Source organism: Centroberyx gerrardi, chromosome 8, assembly GCF_048128805.1.
Source record: "Centroberyx gerrardi isolate f3 chromosome 8, fCenGer3.hap1.cur.20231027, whole genome shotgun sequence".
In the NCBI taxonomy this organism is placed as follows: domain Eukaryota; kingdom Metazoa; phylum Chordata; class Actinopteri; order Beryciformes; family Berycidae; genus Centroberyx; species Centroberyx gerrardi.
In genome coordinates, this window is record NC_136004.1 from 8276156 (window position 1) to 8302694 (window position 26539).

A 26539-nucleotide genomic window follows, 5' to 3' on the forward strand; every position below is an offset into this window, starting at 1 on the left:
ATGCAAGCATGATAGAATAAAATATTTCATGCTGAAGCATAGTTTCAAGTAATCTACATTGTCTCATCATTCCTCAACTTGGAAAAAAGAAGCAAAATGTAGTATAAGTGTGGTATTAACACTCACAATAACAGGACAACCAGACTAAATTACAGCTGTGATTCGGTAGATTTCAGTTTGCTTTATGGACTGGCATAATATATAATACGTCTTTAATAAGAGATTTAGTGGATCATACATTATCATTGCAAATTGTAAGTAACATTTGTGTATGTCTCAGTGTTATCTCAGTGTCATTTGCCATAGTGCTTTTGTTGAGGATTTGAACCAAAGTCTTGTATAACATCCAGGTCCTGTTATGTGCTGTCATGTTGTGTCCTCACTCTGTACTGTTTCTATTTTTCTAGAACAAATCCTGGAGAAGGATGAAGGACCCTACTACAATCACCTGGGATCTGGACCTACTGTAGCCTCCATACGAGACCTGATGGAGATGAGGTGAGCCTCCTCTCCTCTTCTCTCATTTCCTCTCCTCTCTTCTCTTCCCCTCTCTCCTCTCCTCATTTCATTTCCTCTCCTCTATTCTCTTTCCCTCTCCCTCCCTCCTCTCCTCTTGTTTCATCTTTTCTTCATCTTCTCTCTCTCCCTCCCTTCCTCCTCCCTTCTCTTGCTATCTCTCTTTCTCTGAGCCTCCCTCCTCCTCCTCCTCTTTCTCCCCCTCCTCCTCTCATTCTGTCCTCAGGGAATCCTTGACCCAGAATCCAATAGGAGGAACAGGAAATATCAGCATCATCAGCAGATCAGAGACAGAGTGAAGAAGCACAGAGGCAGCAGCAGACGATAGCTGAGAATGAGAGGAATGAGAGAGGAATAGGAGAGGAAGGGTTGGAGATCAAATCTCAGAAAGAGAGAGACAAAGAGACAGAGATTGAAGTGTAGGAAGCGATAGTGACAGAGAAATGGAGGGAAGAAGAGGGGGAGTGAAATTGGAGTAGTAACTTGGATGGAAATGGTGCACTAAGATCAAGTTCAGTTATTTCTATTAACAGACCACTGTTTCTATTTTAAGGCTGTAATATTGCAATTTATAATCTACAAATAAAAGCTATATTTAAATCTTATTTCACTAATTTGTATACATCAAGCTTGCCTTTGCTAGTAATTTAAATTGAAAACGATCTTACAATTAAGTTGAAGATAAAATCCAAGTGGGCTATATTTTTATGAATGAGGCACCAGATGACATTTAGTGTTAGTTGTGTTGACTAACAAATCTAATCCATGTCACATGCAGAATGGTGTGTGGACAACCTCACCAAACCAATCCAATGTGATCAGAAGATCAGATGTTGTCACTTTGTCTGCAGTGCAAAAGCAGCCTTAGTGATTAGAAGACTGAGCTAGCTAAGCAGTCTGATGTTTAGAGGCTTAATATTTATTCAATTTAGGAATGAACACTAGCTAGCTCCCCTGCTGGCAATTTTAATAAGCAAAGTGCAGCTGTCAAGCTTCATGAGGAAGTTCCTGGTTGCAAAAGGATCTTACTAAAACCTAACAGTGATCAAAGGTCAAATTACATTTAACTGTTTGTTTTTTTTTCAAGATGAATGTTTGGCCATGGTATAGCTTGGATAATCCATGGTGTCTGTTTTCCCTAAATAATGTCTCATAGAAGGCAACACTTCCACTTGGTGGACCCTAGTAATTTTGTATTTTGTAGCTGGATGCCTCGTCGTGTGTTATGCCTCATAGTAACAGTACTGAATATTATACTGAAGCTTGGAATCTAAAAGAGTAATCAATGTATTCACTCATAAACCATGAGTCTTCTGTTTCTTCATGTTTGGCCCACAGTTGGACTGGCTATTATTCATTGTGAGGCTGGATTTCAATAGGACCAATGAGCCATCTATCCCTGGAGAGTGCAGGTTGAGTGGGGGGTTGTTAGGCCAGAGCCCAGTTTTGTTTGTTTGAGAGGTGACGTAAGACCTAAAGCCCCCCATAGTTCCTGGTTGACCTTTGACCCACCCCTGACCCCAGCAGGCCACCCCTGTGGAGACGGAGCCTACTCCCTCTCCCTTTCTCAGCCACCTCAGGGTGACTCCTATTCAACAGGAGCCCCATGTGTTCACTGCCACACCAAAGCTGCTCAGGGCTGATGCTTTCACAATGACAGGTACCAAGCCAGGAGACAGAATATGATCCGTGAGCGAACATCAGACAAACTCACCCCCCTCCCAACTCACCCTCTAACCCCACCCTCCTCTTACACACCTCCCCACGCAAACAGACCTGCAGAAATACACACATGTACACACATACATTTAAATTAGCTGCAAACACACAGTTATTTGCTCAAACACAAGCAGGTATACATACACACACACACACACAAAACAAACAGAAACACGTGTACACAAAAGAAGCTGACACTTGCACATGTGCACACGGACACCAGCGTAGAAATATCCCCAAGAGAAGGCCCTGCGGCTGGCATTGTTTTTGCGGCTGGTGGTGCTGGGTTCTGGTTTAATCTGCCGTGTGTCTGTGAATCTCAGCAGAGCCTTGTGAACACTCCTCTTGGCCAGCCAGGACCGCTGAGGTTGGTTTGTCTTTGTTGGAGTTGACAAATACAGCTCCTGTGGAGTCCCATAGGCACCCAGGAAAATACCATTGTTTTAGAGCAACAGGGGCAAAAACAAAATTTGGGGTAAAAATAAGTTCTGTGTTTCATATCAAAACAATTAGGTTTATCATGAACAAAAAACTTACCAAAAAGTTCAACTGGATGTTAATGGGAAAGGAATATGTATTGTGTCTTCTAAAGTTAGTCAAGACAGACTTCTGAATCCAAATTCTTGATGTGGTACATAATAAATGTAGAATTGGATGCATCTAAGCACGGTACCTGCCATCTGGGAAGAGGCTTTTCAATTCATGTGTCACTTAAACATTTTCCTCCTGCATAGGTACGGAGAGAAGGGGGACGCCATCCGAATTGAGAAGGTGGTGTACACTGGCAGGGAGGGAAAGAGCTCAAGAGGATGTCCTATTGCTAAGTGGGTGAGTAAAATAACATACCATTACATATGCCATGTGGTTGATGTTTCTTCACAGTGCCCTATAATACATAAATTTTAGCATAGGTGGCTCCAGTGGAAATGGCAGTAGCTGAGGCAGTCTTAGTGGCATGCTCTACCCATTGACAATTTTTTTTATAGCACTCCTTCTTTAGTGGATAGTGTACAGTGGAGAGAATCACGGGGTGACATACGACAACGATCATATGTAAGATTCAGTCCTATGACACTGTGAATACATGGTTTGTGTCTTATCCCACTGATCCACCAGGAAACCCCAATGCTACACAATGTTAGCTTGGAGTTTTCTAAACCAAGTGGAGAATCCTCCCTTAAGCGTCTTTTTCTGCTCTGCTTTTTTCACCTTTCCAGCAACACCCTGCTTCACATTCATACAGTCACACACATTTGACTATTGACTATTTGGAAATTGTGTTTTTAATACTACTACTAATCATAATCACAATCACAATCACAATCACAATCATAATCATAATCATAATCACAGTCATAATCATGATGTGCCGTCATGTAGTGATATTTATAGGGACAGGGGTATTTTTTTTTCTTGAATTCCTGATCTAATTTTATTTTGTACCTTGAGTTGTCAACATTAGCTTTCATGTCTTTTAGTATTTTGCTTATTTTGAAGAGGTTTGTGGTTTTGTGTGTGCTGATACTAGTGAAACAACTCATTTGCATTATATGAGGATGTTCTCTTCTCTTTTTTGTGTTTCTCTTTTTTGTGTTTAGCTTTTTTGGTCATTTTATTTTGAAAAAAATGCCCCATGTTTTTTTAAATTAATATCTTTGATGTCTAGATCAGCAACTCTGTCGAAGCCCTGTTCTATTCAGAGAGAGAGAGAGAGAAAGAGAGACAGAGAGAGTGACAGTGAGAGAGGTGTTATTGGGCTTTTGCCCACCTGACAACAATGACAGCTAATCAAGGACAGATTTATGCAGTTTGTGTGTGTGTGTGTGTGTGTGTGTGTGTGTGTGTGTGTGTGTGTGTGCGTGTGTGTGCGTGTGTGTAATGAGGGGTCATGTGGAGACACCTAGCAGACTTTGTCACCCCCAGACAGTAAAACAGTAGGAGGTCTCTCTCTGTAACAACTGTCCGGCCTCCCCCCCCCCTCCTCACCCATCACACATCCTGCTAATGACTTTATGGATTCAAAACAGCCACCCCACTGAGGGAAAGAGAGACCATTAGTGAAGCGTGTGTGTGTGTGTGTGTGTGTGTGTGTGTGTGTGTGTGCACGTGCATATGAGAGCGACAGAGTGTGTGAAAGACAGAACAAAAAGTGAGAGAGAGCAGGAGGGCTGGGTTAAAAAAATACTTCCCATGAAGATTTTTGGCATAGATAGTGACTGTAAAGAATCCTAATGTTGAGGATATGAGAGCCATCAAAAAGCTTCAAAATGTTGGATGTTTACACTGTTTTTCTACTATGTAAGGGCATTTGTATGCCATGAGTACGGTCTGATTCCATTTAGAAAAGCAGACAGTATGTGCAAATGTTCAAATTAATTTACTCTATAGCATCACAAACTGTTTTCCAGAAAGCTATTGAAAAGGTAGCGTTTTAGGATTGGTGTCAAGTTATCAGAACAGGTCAAATTTCAGAACAAATATCAGAACAGGTCAAATTTCATTCCAAAATGCTATATAAGCATGAACTGTTACCTATTGTCCCTTGCTTAGTATTTCATGGCTCAACTGCAGTGAGTGTGTGAGTGTGTGTGTGTGTGCCATGTAAAGGTTACTGTGTTTTGTAAGTTTTTATTAACAATAACTTCACTAACATAGTGTCCATAGTGAGTTTTGCTTTCATGCCAGCAATCATTTGGTTTTGTTATATTCATTTTTATGTGTGTATATCTGACTTTGGATTAAAAGTCACATTTTGGGGTGATGGTACCCTAGATGTTAGAGAAGTGGCCTTGTTACTGGGGGGTCACTGGTTCGAATCCCTGGACCGGCTAGGAAAATGTGGGTGGGAAAGTGAATGAGTAAGACTCTCCTTTTCCTCAACAAAACAGTCTAGGTGTCCCTGAGCAAGGCTCTTAACCCCAAACTCCTCTACTCCCAGCAGACAAGACAAGACAAACAAGCCTGTGTTTGTGCCAGGCAGCTCCCTGTGAATGTGTGGAACTGCTTGAGTGTGAAGGAGGACACGGCTGGAAAAGAGCCAGCATCCTCAGTCGACTTCCCCTGGTTAAAATAAAACAAATCCCTAAGGCACCGGCCCTAGAGAGTATGTCAGTTGTAAATCTCTCCCTTTCCATGTTTTCTGTCAGGTGATCCGACGTGGCAGTGAGACGGAGAAGCTGCTGTGTCTGGTGCGTCACCGGGCGGGCCACCACTGTGCCAACGCCGTCATCATCATCCTCATTATGGCCTGGGAAGGCGTGCCCCGGGCCCTGGGTGACAAGCTGTACCGCGAGCTCACCGACACCCTCACCCAGTTTGGCAACCCCACCAGCCGACGATGTGGCCTCAATGATGAGTGAGTCACTGATGGACCCTCTTAACACCAGTTCCTAACTTACAACTTTGCGAGTGAGCGAACAGCAGAACGACGTGAAAAAGAAAATATCAGCCAGTGGTTTCCAGCTCCACATAGACCAGAAACGCGGCGAGTCAAGTCGCTCTGGCGTTGTCTCTATTTCTGCATTTTGCAGGTGGACCCTGACTCCAAACTGTAGCTACTGGTGGAAAATTGGACTTGTACTTCCTGTATTTTGTTCATGAAAGAAGAGATGGACAAGGATAGGCTTATTTTTGAAGCCGGGAAGCGCCCTCTTCTCTACAATCAAACAAGGTTAGGGTTAGTGGTTAGATAACTTGCAGGTAAACCTGTGCCACCAAATAATGCATGCAGAAATTTAGGTCAGAATTGGTACAGTTGTCAGAACTGATTAAATTCAAGTCAAATATTCAAGTATGCTGTCATTTCCCAAAGCAATGTTGTCGGGCGTTCGCTTACTCATAACATGCTAGGAACTGGTGTAGTGGAGGTGGAGGTAAACCCACATAAACTCACCCACTTTTTTTAATCAGTGAAATAGAGTTCACCCATTCTTTTCCAGTGACAACAGTATGAAGTGGCAGTTCTAAAGGACATGAGAATAATAGCAAATATATCAGAAAAGCCATTTTTTTTTTATATTAATTGATGGTTGGTCATTTACTGGAGTTCATAGTTTCCCCACCTCTTATTTAACCACTAGTGAATTATGCACACTTCATACACAAGGGATAAGACCTAGTCAAAGGCATCAGAGAAGAGAAAAGGCTTCAACCTGTTTTTAAAAGAGAAGTTGATAATGTAAGGACTGCTAGATAATGTACTAACTTACTAAAATGTCATAAAAATGTCCAATATTATCCTCCACATACAGTGTAGACAGTTATACATTTCAATATTATCTACTCTATTTGGGGATCTGTGACATGCAAACACTTGAGATAAGACAAACGGAGTTGTGCTGAGTGTGTACGCTTACTGTCTCCCCCTGCAGTCGTACCTGTGCATGTCAAGGCAAGGACTCTGAAACCTGTGGTGCTTCCTTCTCCTTCGGCTGCTCCTGGAGTATGTACTTCAACGGCTGCAAGTATGCCCGAAGCAAGATGCCGCGCAAGTTCAGGCTACAAGGAGACCGCCCCGAAGAGGTACTGACTGAGGCCACGCTGTCTGTAGCGTCAAACAGGAAAAATGTCAATGCTAATGTTGTATATAGTAAAATGAAATTAGAATAAAATTCTGGAGGAAGCACTGAATTCTTGTAATTTTTTTATTCTCTTTTTTGGCCTGAGCATGGTCACTTTTGTCACTATCACCCATCAAAAATCTGTATCAGTCAAACTACTAGAGAGTAAACCCACATATACTCAGTCCATCCATCTTTGTATTGATGAAATAAAGTTTACCTACCTTTGTAAACTTGAGTAATGTAAGCTACTGTTATGGAGCTCTGTGTCTTGTGTTTTCTTCTGACCTGTGATTCATGTTTTGCTTGTCAGGAGGATAAACTCAGGGATAACTTCCAGCAACTGGCAACCGAGGTGGCTCCTTTGTACAGGCAGCTGGCCCCGCAGGCCTACAGTAACCAGGTTAGTAGTACAAGCAAATACATGTCTGTGGGAGATCTCACATATACGCATACTGTACATGCCTGTAAACGCACCCATACTGAGGCCTGCAGCCTGGTGAGGAATGTAATGGTGGCAGTAACTCACCAGCTTGTGGTCAGGTCAGTGACTCTGTCCTCCTCGGCTGCTCGGGTTCCAGGGAGGGGAGCATGGAGACATGCTGGATGTCAGCGTGAATTATGGCTGGCTGCTGTAGGTGAATAAACTAAAGCCTCCCTGCAAGGAAGTATCTGGTATCTGGAAGTATATGGTTGTGATGCACTCCCAAACAAATACAATATAAAATATTTCAAAGGGGAACACATCGGTATTACTGCTCAGAACAGTGATGATGAATTGTAGTTTATATTTATTAGCACAAAACAATAAAGGAACATTCATTCAAAATCCAAACTGCAGTAAAGAAAAGTCTCTACAAGGTATTATCAGCCTGTGCAGAATCTCATGCCCACAAAATCAAGTTGCATTTTGGAGAAAATTTAATTTTATTGACATTGAGAAAATTGCAAAAAAAAAATCACAATATTGTTTTTTACCAATATCATGCAGCCCTAATAACAGCCACACCTTACGTCTTCCTCACACACACTGAGTAGTACATCAGAGGAAGTCCTTGGTTGTCACATGCTAGCACTTACTGCCTCTATGTGGGTGTGTTGGTTAGGAAGAGAACTGAAGATACAGGAAACAATCCGCTGTCAGAGATTGAACCAGCTGAGGTTTTTTTTTTTTTTTATTAACAGTATCAAAGTACAGAGATATTCAGAAGCACGAGTGCAGCTGTCAGCTGTGAGCTGGCAGCTGGAGGGTGGCTGGTATGAGGTAGATGTAGATGTCTTTGAGGAAGGCACAAAATCCCAAATTGCTGACCCCGTGCTCTGACCTATGTGAAGAAATGTAAACGTGTAAGGTGTGTGTATGTTATCTAACATAACAACAAATTCCAGCTAATACAGCATATACAACGCAAGTTCAGTCAGGAAACTCTAGCTGGCTTCAGCTGATTGGACTAACTCAGCAGCACGCCTTTACAAGTGAACCAATCATCACACACACTCCCTAATGTCAAGCCATTTAAATGACACACACTCACTCACTGTTCAGCCCACCATCCAGGCTGTTCCTCCTGCTGCTGTTGTGCTGTCATGAGAGTTTTGTTGTTTTTGTTCACACACCTCCTCCCCAGCTCCACCTGCTTAGATCTGCTTTTATGTTCCATAAGGCGGGTTATGACCTCCCTGACTAAAGTCTATGCATGTGCAGCAGCAAGCCATAAGGCAGATCTATTCCGCAAAAAAAAAAAAAACTATCGCCATGTCATAACCATTAATAAACTTATTCACATCAATACATTGTCCTGACTGACTAGTTTCGGTCCTGTGTCTCCTCTCCCCCAGTGTAAGACGGAGTCCACAGCTCCGGACTGCAGGCTGGGCTTGAAGGAAGGCAAGCCGTTCTCTGGAGTCACTGCCTGCATGGACTTCTGCGCCCACGCTCATAAGGACCAGCACAACCTCTACAACGGCTGCACTGTGGTAAGATGATTAAGGAGTATAAGTGGTTTTCTTTGCTGATAATTGGCTACAAATGTCTGAGAAGTATCTGAAAATTGCTGAAAATCTTCCAATCTTGTTGTAATGATGCAGTCTATCAGTGGCCATCATGAACCATTCCTGGCCTCTCTCTGTTCAGTTCAGTTCAGTTCAGTTCAATTCAGTTACTTTATCAGCATGACTGTTTATCAGAAACAATATTGCCAAGCAGTTGTGGCATTTCTCTGCGTATTTGGCGGTAAGATATGCTGTATTTCCCTCATCTAGAAGTATTCTTAGTTTAGAAATGTCATACATTTTTTGCTCTTTGATGTTTTGGAGCTTTACACATTTTACATTTCAGCTCTTTCTCTCTCTCTCTCTGTTAGGTGTGTACTCTGACTAAGGAAGACAACCGTAAGGTGGGGGAGATCCCTGAGGATGAACAGCTCCATGTGTTGCCTCTCTACAAGGTCTCCCTCACCGACGAGTTTGGCAGTGAAGAAGGCCAGCGCCTCAAGATGCAGACAGGAGCTATGCAGGTGCTTCAAGCTTTCCGCCGCGAGGTACGCAAGCTGCCCGAGCCGGCCAAGTCCTGCCGACAGCGTCGCCTGGAGGCCAAGAAGGCCGCCTCGGAGAAGAAGAAAGGCAAACTCCTGCAGCAGGTGGGGGAGACGCCGGAGAAAACGGTGGTGAAGGCTGAAGTCTGCATCACCGGCTCCCCACACCCCCAAGGCAATAAAGGTCAGCTGTTGTTTCTTTTATTTGTTCTATGTTGGGAAATATGTTTGTGAATGCTGGTCTGAAATGTTTTATTGCTCTCTGTGCCACTCCTAGTTAATGTTTGATTGTATTCAATAGACTTGTATTTGCGATAATTCTTGAAGTTTTTTTTTTTAATTTGTTGGAGTTCTGGATTGCTGGGGCTTATCACTTTAGGACAATTCAGACAGTGTCAAGCAAGCTGTCAATCACAGAAGAGAAAATTGGCTTTCAAATACTTTCATATGATTGCATATATATATCATATAATGTGATTACACTTGGGTTACATATGATGTGATTTCTGGCACTCCGGCACCTAAGTGGGGTCGCTCTTGACAAACAGTCTTTAATAGAGGATCACTTTATTCCCACTGCAAATGTTTTTGGCCTTCAGGCCTTTGTCAGTGTCTGCTAGCACATAAGTAGATTAAAACAAAGCATAGCATGCATTTTCAAATACAATTTCACCCAGTTCTAGTGTTAAGGTAAAAAAAAATCCAAACTAAAATAATATTTTAAAAAATGAAGTACTATTTGTAATTTGACCTGTCCTCTGCTTTAATCATTCAGCAATTGTAAAACAAGAGGTGAAGCCCAACATTAAGAAGGAGCCCTTCAATGGATCCATGGACGGCTACCCTGCGCAGGCAGCAGACCCCTTCAACAACGTCTATCCCCACCCTGCCTACTATGCAAGGGGAGGCCTCCCTCCCACTGGCCAGCCCTCTGCACCAGGCCCAGTCAACGGCTACCACCCCAATCTGCCTGCACTGCCCTACGGCTACTACAACTACCCCCCCAATGCACTTTTCCCCCCTCAGCTGAGGACCTACGAGGGTCGAAATGGCTCTTTGCCCAAAGCGGGCTGTAAGGCCGTCCAGGTGGACAAGAAGCCTGATGTTCAGAGCCTCCAGGCCAGACTGGCCCAGTCCTACCCCAACCTCCCTGAGCAGCAGCACCCAGAGCGAATCAACCAACGCAGCGCTTACCCCCAGCTGCCAGACTACAGCCAGTCCCGCCCCTCCTCTGTCTCCTCTGAGCTCTCCAACAGAGGCACCCCAGTCATCAAACAGGAGCCCATGGATGTGCCAGTCTATGAAGGCAGACCGCCGAGCCAGACTGGTGCCAACACACCTAGCACCTCCCCGCAGCCTGCTGCCTGGCTAGGGCACAAGCCTAATGGCAGCATGGTGCCCACTAGCTGGGACGGGCATGTAAACCCTAAACCAGGTCCTGTAGCCTCACCCTTCATCCCAGACAAGCAGCAGTTCCACCAGCAGCCCCAGCAGCAGCTCTCTCCTTACCCCCAGCAGTGGACCTCCTACCCCGGCTCAAACACCCCCATGGCCTCCCCTGCCCCCTCCCTATCACCCTCGCTCTCGCTAAAGTTACCCCCCTCTCCATGTCCCTCCCCACACCCGGGCACACCGCTCCCCGGCAACCTACACCAAGGCACCCCACGCCCCGTCACCCCGCGCCCAAGCACCCCACACGCAGGTATCCCACATTCTGGCACCTGTCACTCAGGCCCAGGCACGCCGCAGCCAGGCACCCCACGGCCAGGCACCCCCAGCCACTGGGCCAGCCCCGCTCCTAGTCCCCAGCCTAATGCCTGGGCCATGGGCCCTATGGGATACAGCCCTGGTTTGAAGCACAGCAACCCCGCAGGAGCCTACCCCGACAAGATGTGGTCCAAAACTGGGGAGAGTCGCTGCTCTACTCCCCTGGGGCTCCAGGAGAAGGCCTGGAAGTCTTGTGGAGGTTCAGTGGCAGGCAACACACCGTCCCCTGCCCCCGAGGGCCGCCTCTTCCCCGACGCCCTGCAGCAGTCCGACCAGGCCTGCTGGGACCCCAGCCGAGCCGAGAGCGACGCGGAAAGCACCAGGGGTCGCAACGAGGACGACGATGAGGTGTGGTCCGACAGCGAGCACAACTTCCTGGACCCCAACATCGGCGGGGTAGCGGTAGCACCAGCCCACGGCTCCATCCTGATCGAATGCGCCCGGCGGGAGCTACACGCCACCACGCCGCTCAAGAAGCCCGACCGCTCCCACCCCACCCGCATCTCCCTGGTCTTCTACCAGCACAAGAACCTCAACCAGCCCATGCACGGCCTGGCTCTGTGGGAGGCCAAGATGAAGCTCCTGGCAGAGCGAGCCCTCCAGAGGCAGCAGGAGGCCGCTCTCCTCGGCCTCTCCCAGGAGGACATCAAGGCCCTCGGGAAGAAACGCAAGTGGGGGGCTATGGCGGCGGGGGCCAGCCCGGGGCCCGGACAATCCAAGGACAAAAGGGAGGGGCCGGTGACACGGCTAGCCCCCACGCTCCACACCACGTCCACTGTTACTGTGTCTCCCTATGCCTTCACCCACCTCACTGGGCCCTACAGCCACTTTGTCTGAGGTCAGACAGACACAAACAGACTCACAGCTACAGACTGGTGCAGTGGAGGGCTAGCGAGAGGGATGAGCATGATGAATGTCTCTCAGCCGTCCCTCAGTCTGGTATCTCTCCATCCTGCCCCCTCCACAGTCCACTTGGAGGAGGGGGACGTTTTTATTGTTTTTTACCTCATGTCAGGCAGCGGTTTGGGCCTCGCGCCAACAGACACTGCCTGTGGTGCTCTTCCTCTCTCTTCCCATGAGAGGAACTCCATTGCTTCTTCTTGTTCATAGAATTTTAATGATCCTAATTATTGCTATTATTATCAATATTATTATGATTGCTATTGTTACTGTCAATGTTGTTATTACAGGTATTGTTATTATTATGAAGACTTTTTTGTTTTTTTATTATTGTTGTTGTTTTCATTAATGTTATTATTAATGATGTGATTGTTTTTGGTTATATAAATATTTTTTAAATCAGGAGTCAATCAGACTCAGACAATTGCTTTTTCCATGTTTGGAAAACATGTACCCTATTTTCCCTTTGATTTTCTTTGGTTTTTGTCAATCTTCCAGCTGTACTTATAGGAGGAGCCATTCTCTGCACCGCAAGACAACTCAATTTTAAACATATATACGACAAAACCTTTCCAATAGGCTTGCCTTAGATATCTATCTTCATATTGATATTATACAGATATTTATCTTTGATTATGTTTTTCAATTCAGGCCTCTTCAAATCAGAATGGGAGCAAACCTTGCTGCTCCTCTTGCCATGCGGAGATATGTGCTCCTCCTCCTCCTATTCCACACCCCTCCAGCTTTCGACTGGTGCTCCACTTCCACCTCTGATTGATTTCCATTCCTCTACTCCTCATGGCACTTGATGCTGTACATGGGTGCTCTTACCCAAACCTGGGGCAAATAGTATTTGCAAGTAAATCTGTTTGTTTTGACCTAGATGGATTACCAGAAGGGTGTGATTTATTGCATCAAGACAATGCATATAGGGTCAGTACTTTCCTATACTCAGTGCATTGTCCTGTGTGGCAAACTACACCTATCTGGCACTTCAAGCAGGCTAAAGCAAGCGCTAAATATTATTTGCAAATGCTATTTGACCCGGTCCTGCTCTTACCACACAGAGATGGAACAAGTGGTGCTCCTCAGCTTCCTAACATGTGCTACTAGGAGTGAGCTTCCCACTGTAAACTCTAGAGGGCAGCAGTGACTCCCTTTTCAAAGTGGTGCACACACAAACCTACAAGCACTTCAGTTCCATTCGTAAGCTCGTCAGCCAGCAGAGCCTTGCCTTACTGCTTTAACCATCCATGGCCACTAGAGGGAGATCTAACCCGCTGTTTATTAACCATGGATGGGTTTCCCCAAAGCACCTTGAGGCAAAGTTAAACTTTGTCCCATTTCAAGTGAATGGAACAAAAATGAACAGAGTCTGAATGCTTTTGGGAAACCCATCCCATGATTGAGTTACAGCAATGGAAAACAGTGTTGGGACAGCAGTGCTCTTGGTGCTCCTACACACACTCTGGGCTCTTGGTGCTCCTACACACACTCTGGTGCTCTCCCTTAACACTTGACTTGCTGTGAAGGGCCTGGTCCTTCCTCTGCATGGTGCTGTCATCTTCAAGCAGAGCGAGGTGTGTCCTTCTGCAGACACCTTGTCACCACAGAGCCAGTGAATGCAATTTTGCAGTTAGCGTGGCAGTCCTTTTGTCTCAGTCAAGGTACACTGTACAGGGCTTTGCTGAGAGAGCTTACCTCCCACAGCAGGTGAAATTCTGTAACAGTGATTCAATGCATTGTGAGTAACCTATTACTAACCTAACCTAAAAAAAACCAGATTTAAAGTAGGTATAATAGCAGGCTCAAAAAAGTCAGGATTATTAGCTTAGTGTCTGGGAATTGGTAACAAAAATGCATTCAATCAATGTATCTCTCGCTGTGTGTGTGTGTGTGTGTGTGTGTGTGTGTGTGTCTGGGTTTGAAGACGGCACAGTTGCTTGTATGAGTGAAAGAGAGGAGCCAAAGAGAGAGACTACTTCATAGCCTGGATGGAGTCCCATGAATTACTGATTTTCATGTTCTCTCATTCTCCTTCATCAACCACGTGACTGTTTGAATGAATGAAATGAATGAAATTCAAGTGGTCACATGGTTTACTAGCGTACACTGATGAAAATGGAAATGAGTGATGGATGGAGCTGGATCCAGGCTAATTCCTGGCTGCTGGGTGGTTGTTAGGGTCAGAGCCCCAGTCATCTGTGAAAGACCCTGGTGCTTCTCCAGAGGGTCTCCAGCGCTCTACCTCATGTTGTAGAGACACTGGTCACAATCACAACTCGCTACTGAGGGCAGAGAATCATGCATATGTCCCTTTGTGTGCTCTCGATCTCCACACTCATTTTATCCCGCTTTTTTACTCTTATTTATTACATGGTGATGATGATAATGATGATTGTCTTTGATGTTATGGTTTTTGGTTTTTTTTGTCTTGTTTTGTTTGATATAGCTAATACAAATTGTACATAGAGAAGAAAAGATTTATAAAAGCACTTTTAATCTTGATTTTAATGACAAAAAGAAAGAGCCGATTATTGACAACTTGAAGCTTAGTTTTGTTTTGTTTTTTAATTTTCTCAAGAGAGAGATAAAAAATGTAAATATTAAAATATTTAGGTAAGATTATTTAACTGGTGAGGGATAATAATAACTAAATCATGAATGATTGGGGGGTATTTTGAAGTCCAGTCTTCTCTGTCAGCCCTTAACAACAGTAAACAACACTTGGTCCCAATGTGTTGTGTGTAAATGTGTACTTAGTAACACTGCTGTTTTGCTTTCATAAGTACTGTACCCCCCTGTCAGCGTGTAACTCTGACAGTAACCTGTCACCTTCTGAAACAAACTGATTTCCCCAATCACGCAACCTGAAGCCACGTTAGAAAAGCCCACTTAAGACTGTCATCATAATTGGAGAACCCCCTATATCGCAGTTGTCTGACTGAAACCACATATCTAGAAAAAGTATGTATTTCAGGAATTTCGAAATAAACTGTCCGCTTGACACCTATGAATTTTTTGAAATTATACAATGGATTTGAACAGGTGTCAAGGGCCTAGAGAAACTCACTCATCACATTAAAGGCAATGTGAACTTTAAATTCAAGCAAGCAAAACACCAAAATTGTAGTTATGCGGTACTCAACAACAGTGATCCACTATCAATAAGCTAAGGACAAATCCAAAAGCTAGCCATAAACCTGGTATGTATGCTATTGTATATCAGTAGTTGCACTTGATAGCTTAACTAACTATTAGGACTGCATCCGAGGGGGATGTTTGGGAGCATATTGGTAGTTACAGAATCGGTCTGAGGTGATTCGGTGGGCAAAGCGTAGTGAGGAATAGCCCAGAAATCTTTGTCAATTGTGCTAGACTATCAGGTAAGAGGTTGCCTCCCTACTTGTTTAAATGTGTCTATTATTATTATTATTATTATTATTATCAACAATAGTAGTAAGGATGTACTTTGCAGCAAAATCATGACGCCCTTGTGGAAGACACCAGATACCAGGTAGTTGGTTTGTAATGATGATTGGTTATTTGACACAGACATCATGGCCACAGTAGTTGACTGGTGCAGGGGGCTGGGACTGCTTCTATAGCCGTCCTTTGGTCTGGTTGCTTGGTTTGTTGGATACCGTCACACATCCAAATGAGCCCATTTTTATAACCATCATGCATGGTCCACATTCCACACAATATAAATGGATTCAGTCATATTTATGATCTATGTAAGAATGGGTGCTGAGCATATACTGTACATGATTTCTTTTTAACTTTGTAAATTTCTATGTCTCACGTGAGTTTGGTGGATGAATCTCATTGAGAGGCGTCCATCTCCCAAGCACGTGCTGAGAGGTGGGGAGGGTAAGCTGGTGCTATGACGCTACACCTTAAATTCACTGTGGAAAACATGAGGGATAAATGATTACTGCGAATATTTTTCTGAGCTCTTAGAATGTCAAGAGAACTATACTTTTGATTAAAGGCAGTTTCACAGGATGGGAAGCTGCCCTGGTGCTGACTTTATGAAAAGTCTTTTGTTACAACCAGACTGTAAACGCTACGGATTTAAATCTCTTTCGGGGGAGGGGAGGAAGCACTCAAACAGTTGAACACATTCTCTATTAATATTCATTCCACATTGTACTTGAAAAGGTATTTTATTCTCGTTTCAACAGGGATGAGGTATAGAATCATATTATATTAAGACTGTTATCTGGGTTTAATGTTTGGTACAGCGTACGTACCAAAGGCTATTGAAATTATCTTTTGAGTATGTTGTACATTTTCATGTTAAGGGAATGCTAAGATATTTGACAATACAAGAATAGCAATTGTGTACTGCCTCCCTCTTCTCCCTAGTCATGCACTTCTTTTCTCAGTCCCTCACTCTTTATCCTAACACCTTGTATATTTTGTCTTTCTCACACACACGTACACTCACACACACATACACATAGACACACACGCATCTCACTGTGTATGGCCCACTTCTTTATTGACCACTTAATTTAATGAACACTTTCCAAATTTGGGATAGAAACTTAGACCCTGGCCCATACGAAAAATGAAAACAAACACACAACTGGCAGCTACATTCCTTTTTGAGTTTTAGGATTGTTCTTGGTTCTTTTTTTCATGTCAAGTATGCAGTATGTAAAAAAAGTGTTTTTGTTCAGTCTCTCTCTTTGTAGCTGTATGGTGTATTATGTGAATACATAGTGTATGTGGTAAAAACCCACAATATTGTTTTATGTTGCGCGATAATGAATAAAAACATGGAAGTGAACTTGGCTTGGTGTATTTGTTTTTTTCTTTCAATTTGTGTTTTTCTTCCCTTGTAATTGAAGGAGGGAGTTGCACACTGTCAGTAATTGGTCTAACAGCGCTGTGTTTGGTTCTGATTGCACTCAAGAGCAGTTGTGTGCCAAGGATGACCGTGAGTGCAGGTTTTCATTCAAACCAAACACTACAGCACTACAGGTGATTTCACTGATTAGTTCCTTCTCTCTGGCTGAAAGGGAAAGGATGGAAACGCTGAAAACACAATACAGCAATAATATGGAGTATTTACATTTTATTTATTTATTTTTATGCTTTATTCGACAGAGTTAGTGAGAGAGAGACAGTAAGGCATGGGAGAGAGAGAGAGAGAAAGGAGGACATGCAGCAAATGACCGCGTGCTGGATTCGAACCACCGGGGTGCCCCATTTACATTTTATTTTAACCAGCCAGCCACACTAACAGTGCAGTCTTAGAGCGTGTAAACATCAATATACGTTGTGAGACAATCTATCCTCTACACACGCTGTAAGAGAAGATGACACATAGGTGTTGTCACTCTCCCCTGTTGAAGTGTCTCATCAGTGAAATCACTTGCTGTAGTCTTTAGTGTGACTGAAAACCTGCAGACTCTCAGCCCTCCATGGCACATCTTTATTGGCATGTTGGGACATATGAGTTACAATTTTCAGTCACCTTGTCTTTTTTCTCCAACTTGTTGGCTCAGTTCATTATATTACATTACGTCATTTAGCAGACACTTTTGTCCAAAGTGACTTACAATAAGTGCATTTTGTCAACAGCAGTGAAACCAACTGTGTATCACAATCTTCATCAGCTAAGCCAAACCTTTTAATTGGAATAAGTAGCAGTTTAGCATTTTTTTATTTTTTTTATTTTTTAAGAGTAGAAGGGGAAGAAGATTGGTTAGTTCAAGTGGGGTCCAGGTGTAACCTGAAGAGATGTGTCAGTCTCCAGTGAAAGATGGGCAATGATTCAGCCGTTCTGACAGAGCAGGGGACAGTGCGGGGGAGCTCATTGTGGTGCCAGGGATGAGAAGAGTCACAACTGGGATGAGTGACTTCTGAGCCCACGTAGTGATGGAGGGGCAAGGCGACCTGCAAGGGTGGAGGAGCGGAGCGAATGAGGCGGGGTTTGGAACCTGAACAGAAGTAGTCCAGGCGGGAGATGACAAGTGCCTGGACCAGGAGTTGCGCCGCTTCCCTCGTAAGGAATGGGCGAATTTTGCAGATGTTATAGAGGGAGAACCTACAGGAGCGGGTTGTCGCTGCAATGTAGGCAGAGCAGGACAGCTGGTTGCCCAGGATCACCCCTAGGTTCTTGGCAGTCTGAGAGGGCAACACAGTGGTGTTCTCAATGGTGATGGAGGTCTGTGTGGTCTTTCCCTGGGAGAAAGAGTAGCTCCATCTCGTCAAGACTGAGCTTGAGGTGGTGCACAGACATCCAAGCACTGATGTCTTTAAGACATGCGGAGATGCAGCCATCAATCTGAGTTTCTGAGGGGGAGAAGGAGAGGTAGAGTTGAGTGTCATCAGCATAAAGGGCAGTTTATAGATCTGTCATCATTGCGATGGTCATTGCGCCCATCGCTGAGACTTAAATTGGATTGAACTTTGACCCCATCGCTGGCTCAGTTGTCATGACAACATTATGGAACTCTCTTATCCTAACGTCTATTAATTCTCTGAGCTCAAATTAAACGGTAACAGCTCTGGAAGACCGTACTTGTCTACTGTAATAGACTGTAGAATAAAGTGTACACTGAGGAGACAATTTATGCTATTTATCTAGACCTGGATAAAGACAATAAATTTACTTCAGTGAAACTTCTTATTTAAAAAGAGAGTGAAAAATAACATTGCAAAAGCAACATGTTATTAGGCTATTCTGCAGACTGGTTTACAAACTGTTTTATTATTATTTTCCTTTCAAATGGTTAAATTTTCAATTAGTGCAATTAAAAAAATATATATTTTGTTACATGGCATTATTAAAAGCAGATTGCGGCAGCTGGTTGACACACGGTGGAGTCTGTAGGCTCCGACTCGCTTTCAGAACGGACACAACAATAAACTTCACAACCTGGGAATATTTGCATTACTTTGAACTGATGGAAGAAAAGGGTAAGAACATTACTGTTACCTGTACATCTGAGAACTGAAAGCACTTGCCAATGTGTTGTGAGCGCTATCTGCTGTTTATTTTTTAGACCAGACATGATTAATCAAGGCTGCCTCTGTGATCATACTAGTTTACCATAAAGACGATCAGACCCCGAATAAATGAAAGCTGCTTGTTAAGTAGATAACAGATAAGTAGATAACAGCAGTGTACTCGGTGATGATTTCTATAGTGAGAACATCACCAGAAGACGTAAAGGTTGTGAAGTTTTTAAGCGGGTAACTTGAAAGCACTTGACTGAGTTACTTTTAATAAAGACTAACTTAGTAAAGTAACTAGTTGCTATTTAGAACTATAGTAACAAAGTAAAGTATATGAGAGCAAATGACTGAACCTCTGTGATGTGTTCTATAATCGCTCTAGTGTTTATACTTTTTATGAGCGACAGCGTCCAAAATCAAAATTGAGCGATGATGGAATGTTGGTGACTTTGTAGCGATGTCCATCGGGCGATCATAAATCATTGTACTATAAACTGCCCTTAACAGTGATAGGAGAAGCCATGAGATGAGAGGAGATCACATGGCCGAGGGATTTAGTATACGCAGAGAACAACATGGGCCCCAGGACTGAGCCCTGAGGGACACCGGTGTTAAGTATGCAAGGTCTGGTCAGAGATCCTCTCCATGAGACCTGGTACGAGCAGTTAACCAGATAGGATGCGAACCAGGAGTGTGCAGATCCAGTAATGCCCAGTTCACAGAGGATGGAGAGAAGGATTTGGTGGTCAACTGTGTCAAAAGCAGCAGACAAGTCAAGGAGGACAAGGACAGAGGAGAGGGATGAAGCCCTGGCAGTGTGGAGAGCAGTATCGGTAGAGTGAGAAGCCTTGAAACCGGATTGAAGAGGGCCCAGGAGATCATTCCGGGAGAGATAGAGAGAGAGTTGATTGGAAACTGCTCGCTCAAGGGTTTTGGATAGAAAGGAGAGAAGAGATACAGGTCTGTAGTTATGGATAGCAGCAGGGTCAAGGGAAGGTTTCTTGAGTAGAGGCTTGACTCTGCTCATACAGGGAGGAATTGTGTGGAAGGGAATGACATCGGTGTAGATGGTTTGGAGGAGAGTGGAAGGGACAGGATGGAGGGGGCAGGTGGTGGCGCAAGCCCGGGGACGAGGAGCAGAGAAGCAGGTTTGGAGCAAGGAATAGTACTGTTAGTGCCCGCATGATGGAAGGAACAGCTGATGTCACCCACCTTCTAAGCAAAGTAAGGTGACAAAATCATCAGCTGAGAGAGAAGATGGAGGGGGAGGAGAGAGTGGGTTGAGGAGGGAGGAGAAAGTGGTAAACATTTTGCTGGGGTCGGACTAATTACACAACCACAAGGAGTGCTTTGTCAGTTGTTACCATCAGCCAGAGATCTGTCACCAGGCAACCGGCTCCTTCAAATAACTGGGCAGCACACAATAACAACTCAACTGGCAGAATCAACACCACAAAATGACCCAAATCATAGAAGTCCATGGTGTACACAAGCATAGGTGGAGAGGCCATTAATCAGCCACCATTATTATCCCCGCTTTCTGCAAAGTGGATGATGGTTGTGTTGAAGAAATTCCAATAATGTCTTAAGGAAAAGTGCTCAATCATAAAAGGGCAAAGAGTCAAATCCAAACAGGAAGCGGGGGAAGGAGAAAGGCGGTTTGGTTGTGCTTGGGGCTTAGAAGACGTAATCACAGCAATGACAGTTTCCAGTGGCCCATGGGGTCACTCTGTCTTTTGGGAAGGCACAGGGTCAAGGGGGTCTCAAAATGACGATTTAGGAAAAAAATATGCTTCGAAATGTCTAATTAATTAATTAGCAAGTTTTTAATCCTCTGAGGACTTGCAAACTCTAGGCTCCTTTCAAAAATAAATTAAATGGAAATTAAATGAAAATGGAAAATAAAAATACACTAGTGATTTATTTTGAGATGGTGCATTCATGATATATGAATCACCAACAATTTAAATAACCTTCAAGACAACACATTATTTGTATGCAACACTGTATTTGAATTCCAAAAGATGGTTTCTATCAGCCAGTATTAGGAGTTTTTCCACTACAGAAGTATTGTACTGTAGGCTTATTATTCAGTCCCTCCAGGAACTTGCGATTTTGCGATCGCAATAATTAATGCAAATTCAAGAAATCTCCGCAATATTTGCGAGAGCTTGCAGTTTTGCCAAATTGCCGCAACTTTTCCGCATGAAATGGCCAAATCAACAGACCGCTTGTGATTTGGACCAATTGTCGCATTCGGTGTCGTGTAACTTACGTCATCGCAGCGCGCATTCAGGTGGAAGATGAACAAAGCTCACCTGCCAACAAAAATTACTGCCATAGACCGTGCAAAACAAAACAAAAGCAGCAAGAATCGAGGTGAGTGCAAAATTCAAGCTCTTGGAAGAGTTAATAGCTTAAACGGAGAGTGGGAGAGAATAGGGGGAGGCTGTGTGTGTGTGTCTGTGTGTGTGTGTGTGTGTGCATGTGTGTGTGAGTGAGTGAGTGAGTGAGTGTGAGACAGAGAGAGAAAACATTTTTTTTTTCCTTTGCTTGCAATTTTTCCCAATTCCCGCAATTTTACAGCAAAAAGAGCACATAAAACCTCGCAAATTGTATCGCAATTTTTGAGAAAAGCCGCAGCAAAATCAAACATTTTTGGCCGCAATAATCACAAAGAAACTCTGCGAAATCTCCGAAAACTCTAGCTCTCTCTTGGTCTGTGCATGACCAGGGTAATATGGCTCCGATCGTGAGATGCAATCAAACTCTGCAGTTTAGCGTCCCTCTCCTGTGATCCCTCGGGAAAGTTTGTCCGGAAAGTTTGGTGTTTCTCAATGTGGTGCCTCCGAATATTATATTCTTTAACTACCGCAACGCACTCATTGCAAATTAAACACATTGGTTTGGTGTTTGGAGATGGCGGTAAAATAAACAAGTATTTGCCAGTCCAGGCAGGGTTAAACCGACGGTTTTCATTGTCAATTCTACGTTTCAGGGTTGACAGAGACATATTTTCAGAAAAAAGTGGGGGTCGTCTTATATTCGAGGACTAGACAAACGTGTTAACAACATCAGATTCTTTTTGAATGGATAAAGTACCGGTGTAAAACCGACTCCTACACGGAGTGTTGCATTATGGGTTGTTTGTAGCCTTAATGTTGCTAGGCTAGCGAGTGTCTTAAAGTCTGTTTATAGTGAGTCTGTTAGAGTCAGTCAGCCCCAGAAGTGTTTCGTTAGTCCAGTTTAACCTGCAGGAGTTTCTGAAGACTCATGTGTTTTTCTGCCACGGAGGAAATAATTCATGACGAGTGAAAACGAGTCCAAATTTTTATAAAATAATATTACAATTGCTAATAAAATAGCCTATAATTCAGCCACTCGGAGGTTGCTTCTGGGCTGGATGTGGCCCGCGGGCCGCCAATTGAATAGGCCTGCTGTAACATGTCCAACAATGTCTTTAGTGTTATTCACATTTTCAGCCCACAGTGTCATGATGCCAGTGTGGGGGAAGTCACTCAGAAAAGGTAATCCATTACCAATTACTCTCTATAAATAGGAAAGAAATCACATTACTCATTACTTTTAAGTCACTTTCTAAAACATACTACTAATCCTAACCTGAGAGAAATGATTAATGATAACAGAGGCTATGGATACAGATAAGAAATATTCAACAACACAGGCAAATTAGGTAGCATCAGTAAATAGACGCCTGTAGTGCAAAAATAAATTGTCTCAAAGCAAGACATTTTAATGAAACATAACATTTATCCAAATAAGTAGCAAACATTTTTCTGTCTGCTAGTGGCACTTTGCTTCCTCCTGTCACTGGTATTATGCCTAAAATGTGTCTGAAAGACGGTGATTGTACCGTAGACACTGGCAGCATTTCCTCCACTGTGTAGCGCCACAAGCCCCTTCATATGTCCCCGTTACCTGCACAGCTGGAGGGGTGGAGCGGGGTGGAGCGGGGTGGAGGCATTCACCGGCATCTGTCGATCTTGATTGCTTGTGGAGTTTGCAGCTGTGGATGGGAGTTGCCCTGGACATAACTTACATTTCACGGTGATATCCTTCTCTTTACGTGACGTTAATTCAAAATAACGAGCGTAGGCTATATCCACTTATCAAAGTATCCAGCATTAAACTAACCTATAACATATCTTACCTTTCTTCCTCTTTTGAAAACGTGAAGAAGATCCATAATCTGTCTTGTCTTTTCCTGACATTGTGTTTCATTGTGTGGCTGGCTGTGTGTAGCCTATCTTGCCTTCTCTGACCTAGACTAGGACCGACCGATTAAAATCATCCATAACGTAGCCTTTTCCTTTAGTTCGACTCAAACTACACGATGACAGATTGGCAGAGCCCGCTACCAAACAGACACACTAGCAAGCAGCGACAGGTGAGTTCGATTTGTGTCCCGGCATGTACCTCGATGCACCCAAAGCCGGGCTTCAAAGCTGGCTCACGTAAAATAACCGGCCCGCTCTGACTACTAACTCAATTTTTTTTTTTTTTTTTGAGATCCGGGGCTATTCATAAAACATTCGGGGCTGTAGCCTCGGACGCCCAGGTCTAACGACGCCGCTGTGTTTTATTATAGCGGGTTGAATCTAATTCAGTAAACATTAAATACTCTCTTCAGTAATGAAAGAGCGAAAAATTTGTCCTGCTCCGTAATCTGTCACGTCACACTGATGAAATGCTCCATAGAGAATGAACAGAGGAACTTTGAAAAGTTGAGTGACAAAAAGTTTGTGATAGTACCCAGGATGATTTGGTGGGGATGATATTATGTTTTCTGTTTGAATGACAGGCTACAATTTTGGCCCTCTGGTATCTGACTGTAACGACGGGTCGCCGTTACTGGTTCCCCGAGTGAATAGTAAATGCTATTGCTAGATTAAATAGGTTAATTGATGCACAGATTTGCAGATATTGGTACACAGGTTAAATAAACACACGTGGTATGGTAATAAATGTACTTATTTATTGATTGTTTGTATATTGCAGCTCGCATGAGTCGCGTGTTTCACAGCAGGGACGCTGGGCTGTTCTGCCTCGTCGTTCGCCTGTGAACATAAAATAAGGCGCATTGATTTGCAATTCAATTGTAGCGAGATATTTAAGGAGTATAATGTGACTCATGCAATGCTAAATAAGAGTACAATGAAATGTATGGTCATGCACAAACTTACCTCTGCCTGTTCTCCTTCTCCCAGGGTGTTTGGGCAAAAGAATTCCCCGGGGACCCACGCACCTATTATTAGTTCCGGGAGGGTTACAGCAAGCGGGGAAAGGGTAGAGGGGAGTTAGTTGTACTGTTTGAATGTATTTATTGATGTAGGTTATTTATTGGTATTTTTCGTATCTATTTTTGGGGATGTAAATATTTATTGTCATTCATGTGTGTAGATATTTATGTGGATTTACATATCCCTGTGAATGGTATGTGCCAGCTCATTAGTAGAGCCAACACCCTTTATAAGGGAAGTAGTCTGTATGTGTCTGGTGGGCTGGAAGGTGTATGCTGGCAGGTGTTGGGCAAGTGTGTTATTCACGGTGCAAGAAAAATAAATGTTTCTTGTTGGAACGCCAACCTGGTTTGATGCTCTCCTCATTTGCCTCCTTGACTGCTCGGGCAAACCTCACACTGACATTAAAAAAGAATTGTACATTATTTATTATATAGGGCTCTATTCTCGTGCAGGTGCAGAGCAAGCACGGTGGCGAAGTGGTAATTTCGCTGGCGGGAAAAAATCACACTGACATTAAAAAATAATTGTACATTATTTATTATATAGGGCTCTATTCTCGTGCAGGTGCAGAGCAAGCACGGTGGCGAAGTGGTAATTTCGCTGGCGGGAAAAATTCTTTCTGGTGTCAGTCATCCTTTTCCTCAGTAAACAAGTTTGCAGCTGCTGGAAGGCAGAGCGAGCGTCGTCAAGCAGTCAGATCGCCGGTTGTGTCACAAAAAGCTGTGAATGCTCCAACAGAGAGTCCTAGTTGAATTAAGGTGTTTGTCTGAAATGCCCTCTAATAATGTGACTAAAATCGGAACACTCCATCTTAATGCGATTATGCTTACTCCAATTATGAACTATTCAGGTTAAGGTAATCAGAAAATGCTGTTTACATGGGTTAGGGTTATTGTCTTAATCGGGTTTATAACGGATTATTGCTGTCCATGAAAATTTAGTTATAGACACTCCACATAAACCACTTTTATGTGTGTTATGCTTGCCTCTTTCACTTTGGTATAAATCAGGCACCACTAACTGGCGGACTCCGGGCCGGATCCGGACCCAGTGACGGTTCTGTCCGGACCGCGACCCATTTCTGATCAATTAATGAAAATAAGATTGACGGAGCGTTTCTTTCCACAGGCGCAGTTATAGACCTTAGGCGCAGCTATTTCAGCTCATACGGTAATCGCTCAGTGGAGCTAGGAGGTCACAGACCAATCACATGCGTCTACTTCACTGAACTCAGCCAATCAAAGCGATTGTTTATGGTGCATCGCTAGGGAAACGTACAGAGAGCGAGAGAGAGACGAAAGCTACAGAGAGAGATGACAGCATGTCTTGCTCCAAAATAAGAAAAGTAAGATATTGTTATTTCTCTCACTAAGAAAGGTAGAGGTGAAGGAGAAAACATGGAAAAAGAAAGAGAACAAGTACAGATCCTGTACAGGCCCACGGCACGTGTGTTGAATAGCAGTAGCTGCGGCCACACTGATCCGTCGGAAACGGGCAGAATTGACGGATTGACGGCAGGAATACAGCAACCTAGCTTCGCTCATAACGGTGCTACTTCATAGAAACAAGTGAAATTCACTTGAACACATTGTTTAATTACTCACATTGGGTTGAAAATAGGAAAGAATGTCTAGTTTCTGTATTTACTTTTTCAGAACCGGAACGTATGTTATGTCGTCAAATTCACACCCGGAACGACGTTGTTATGTATGACACACATGCTCACGGACGCACACAGGATGTGCGATAGTTTTATGGATGCTGGTTTTACGTGAGGGGACTGTTTTACGGCATGAATGGGTTGTTAGTGTGAGTGGCACAGGAAGTAAAGTTGTCGGGTTGAAGCATGGTGTAGTGTGGACCTCGTTCATTCACATTCTGTTAAGAACATAATATTGGCGACAAGGATGGCTGAGTTTAGCTTACCCCCGCCTGCTCCGTTTCTCCCTGTGCCCAGCAAGCTCGCTGGATATCTTTTCAAACTATTTGGACGCCATGAACTTTTCGGATATCCCCGACAAGAGGAAAACTGCGCTCCTCCGTCACTGCCTCAGCACCGAAGGTCAGAGGATTTTCCGAACGTTGGATGATGCGGAAACGTTCGAGGACGTGGTCGCCCTCTTGACAAATCACTTCTCGGGCAGCCAACGAGTGATCCTCCGGCTCTACAAACTGCGAAAACGGCTACAACGGCCCGGTGAGTCTATCCAAGATTACGTCATGAACCTGAGAGACATGGCGAGATCCTGCAACTATGGCGCCCTTCAGGACCAGATTATACGTGATCAGCTTATTGAAGGAACAT

At 43.8% G+C, this 26539-nt stretch overlaps 1 protein-coding gene across 3 annotated transcripts in view; it reads left to right on the forward strand.

The window, feature by feature from the left end:
* The window catches only part of tet3 (tet methylcytosine dioxygenase 3), a 37352-nt gene extending 21903 nt beyond the window's left edge, over positions 1-15449 (forward strand). For all 3 annotated transcript variants that reach the window (XM_071898749.2, XM_078285015.1, XM_078285016.1), the window contains 8 exons: positions 408-498; positions 2970-3063; positions 5382-5590; positions 6606-6756; positions 7108-7197; positions 8634-8771; positions 9158-9512; positions 10104-15449. In XM_071898749.2, coding sequence (XP_071754850.2) covers positions 408-498; positions 2970-3063; positions 5382-5590; positions 6606-6756; positions 7108-7197; positions 8634-8771; positions 9158-9512; positions 10104-11932 — 2957 coding nt within the window. In that variant the 3' untranslated portion in view covers positions 11933-15449. The remainder of the gene's footprint in view (positions 1-407; positions 499-2969; positions 3064-5381; positions 5591-6605; positions 6757-7107; positions 7198-8633; positions 8772-9157; positions 9513-10103) is intronic.
* The last annotated feature ends 11090 nt before the right edge of the window (positions 15450-26539 follow it).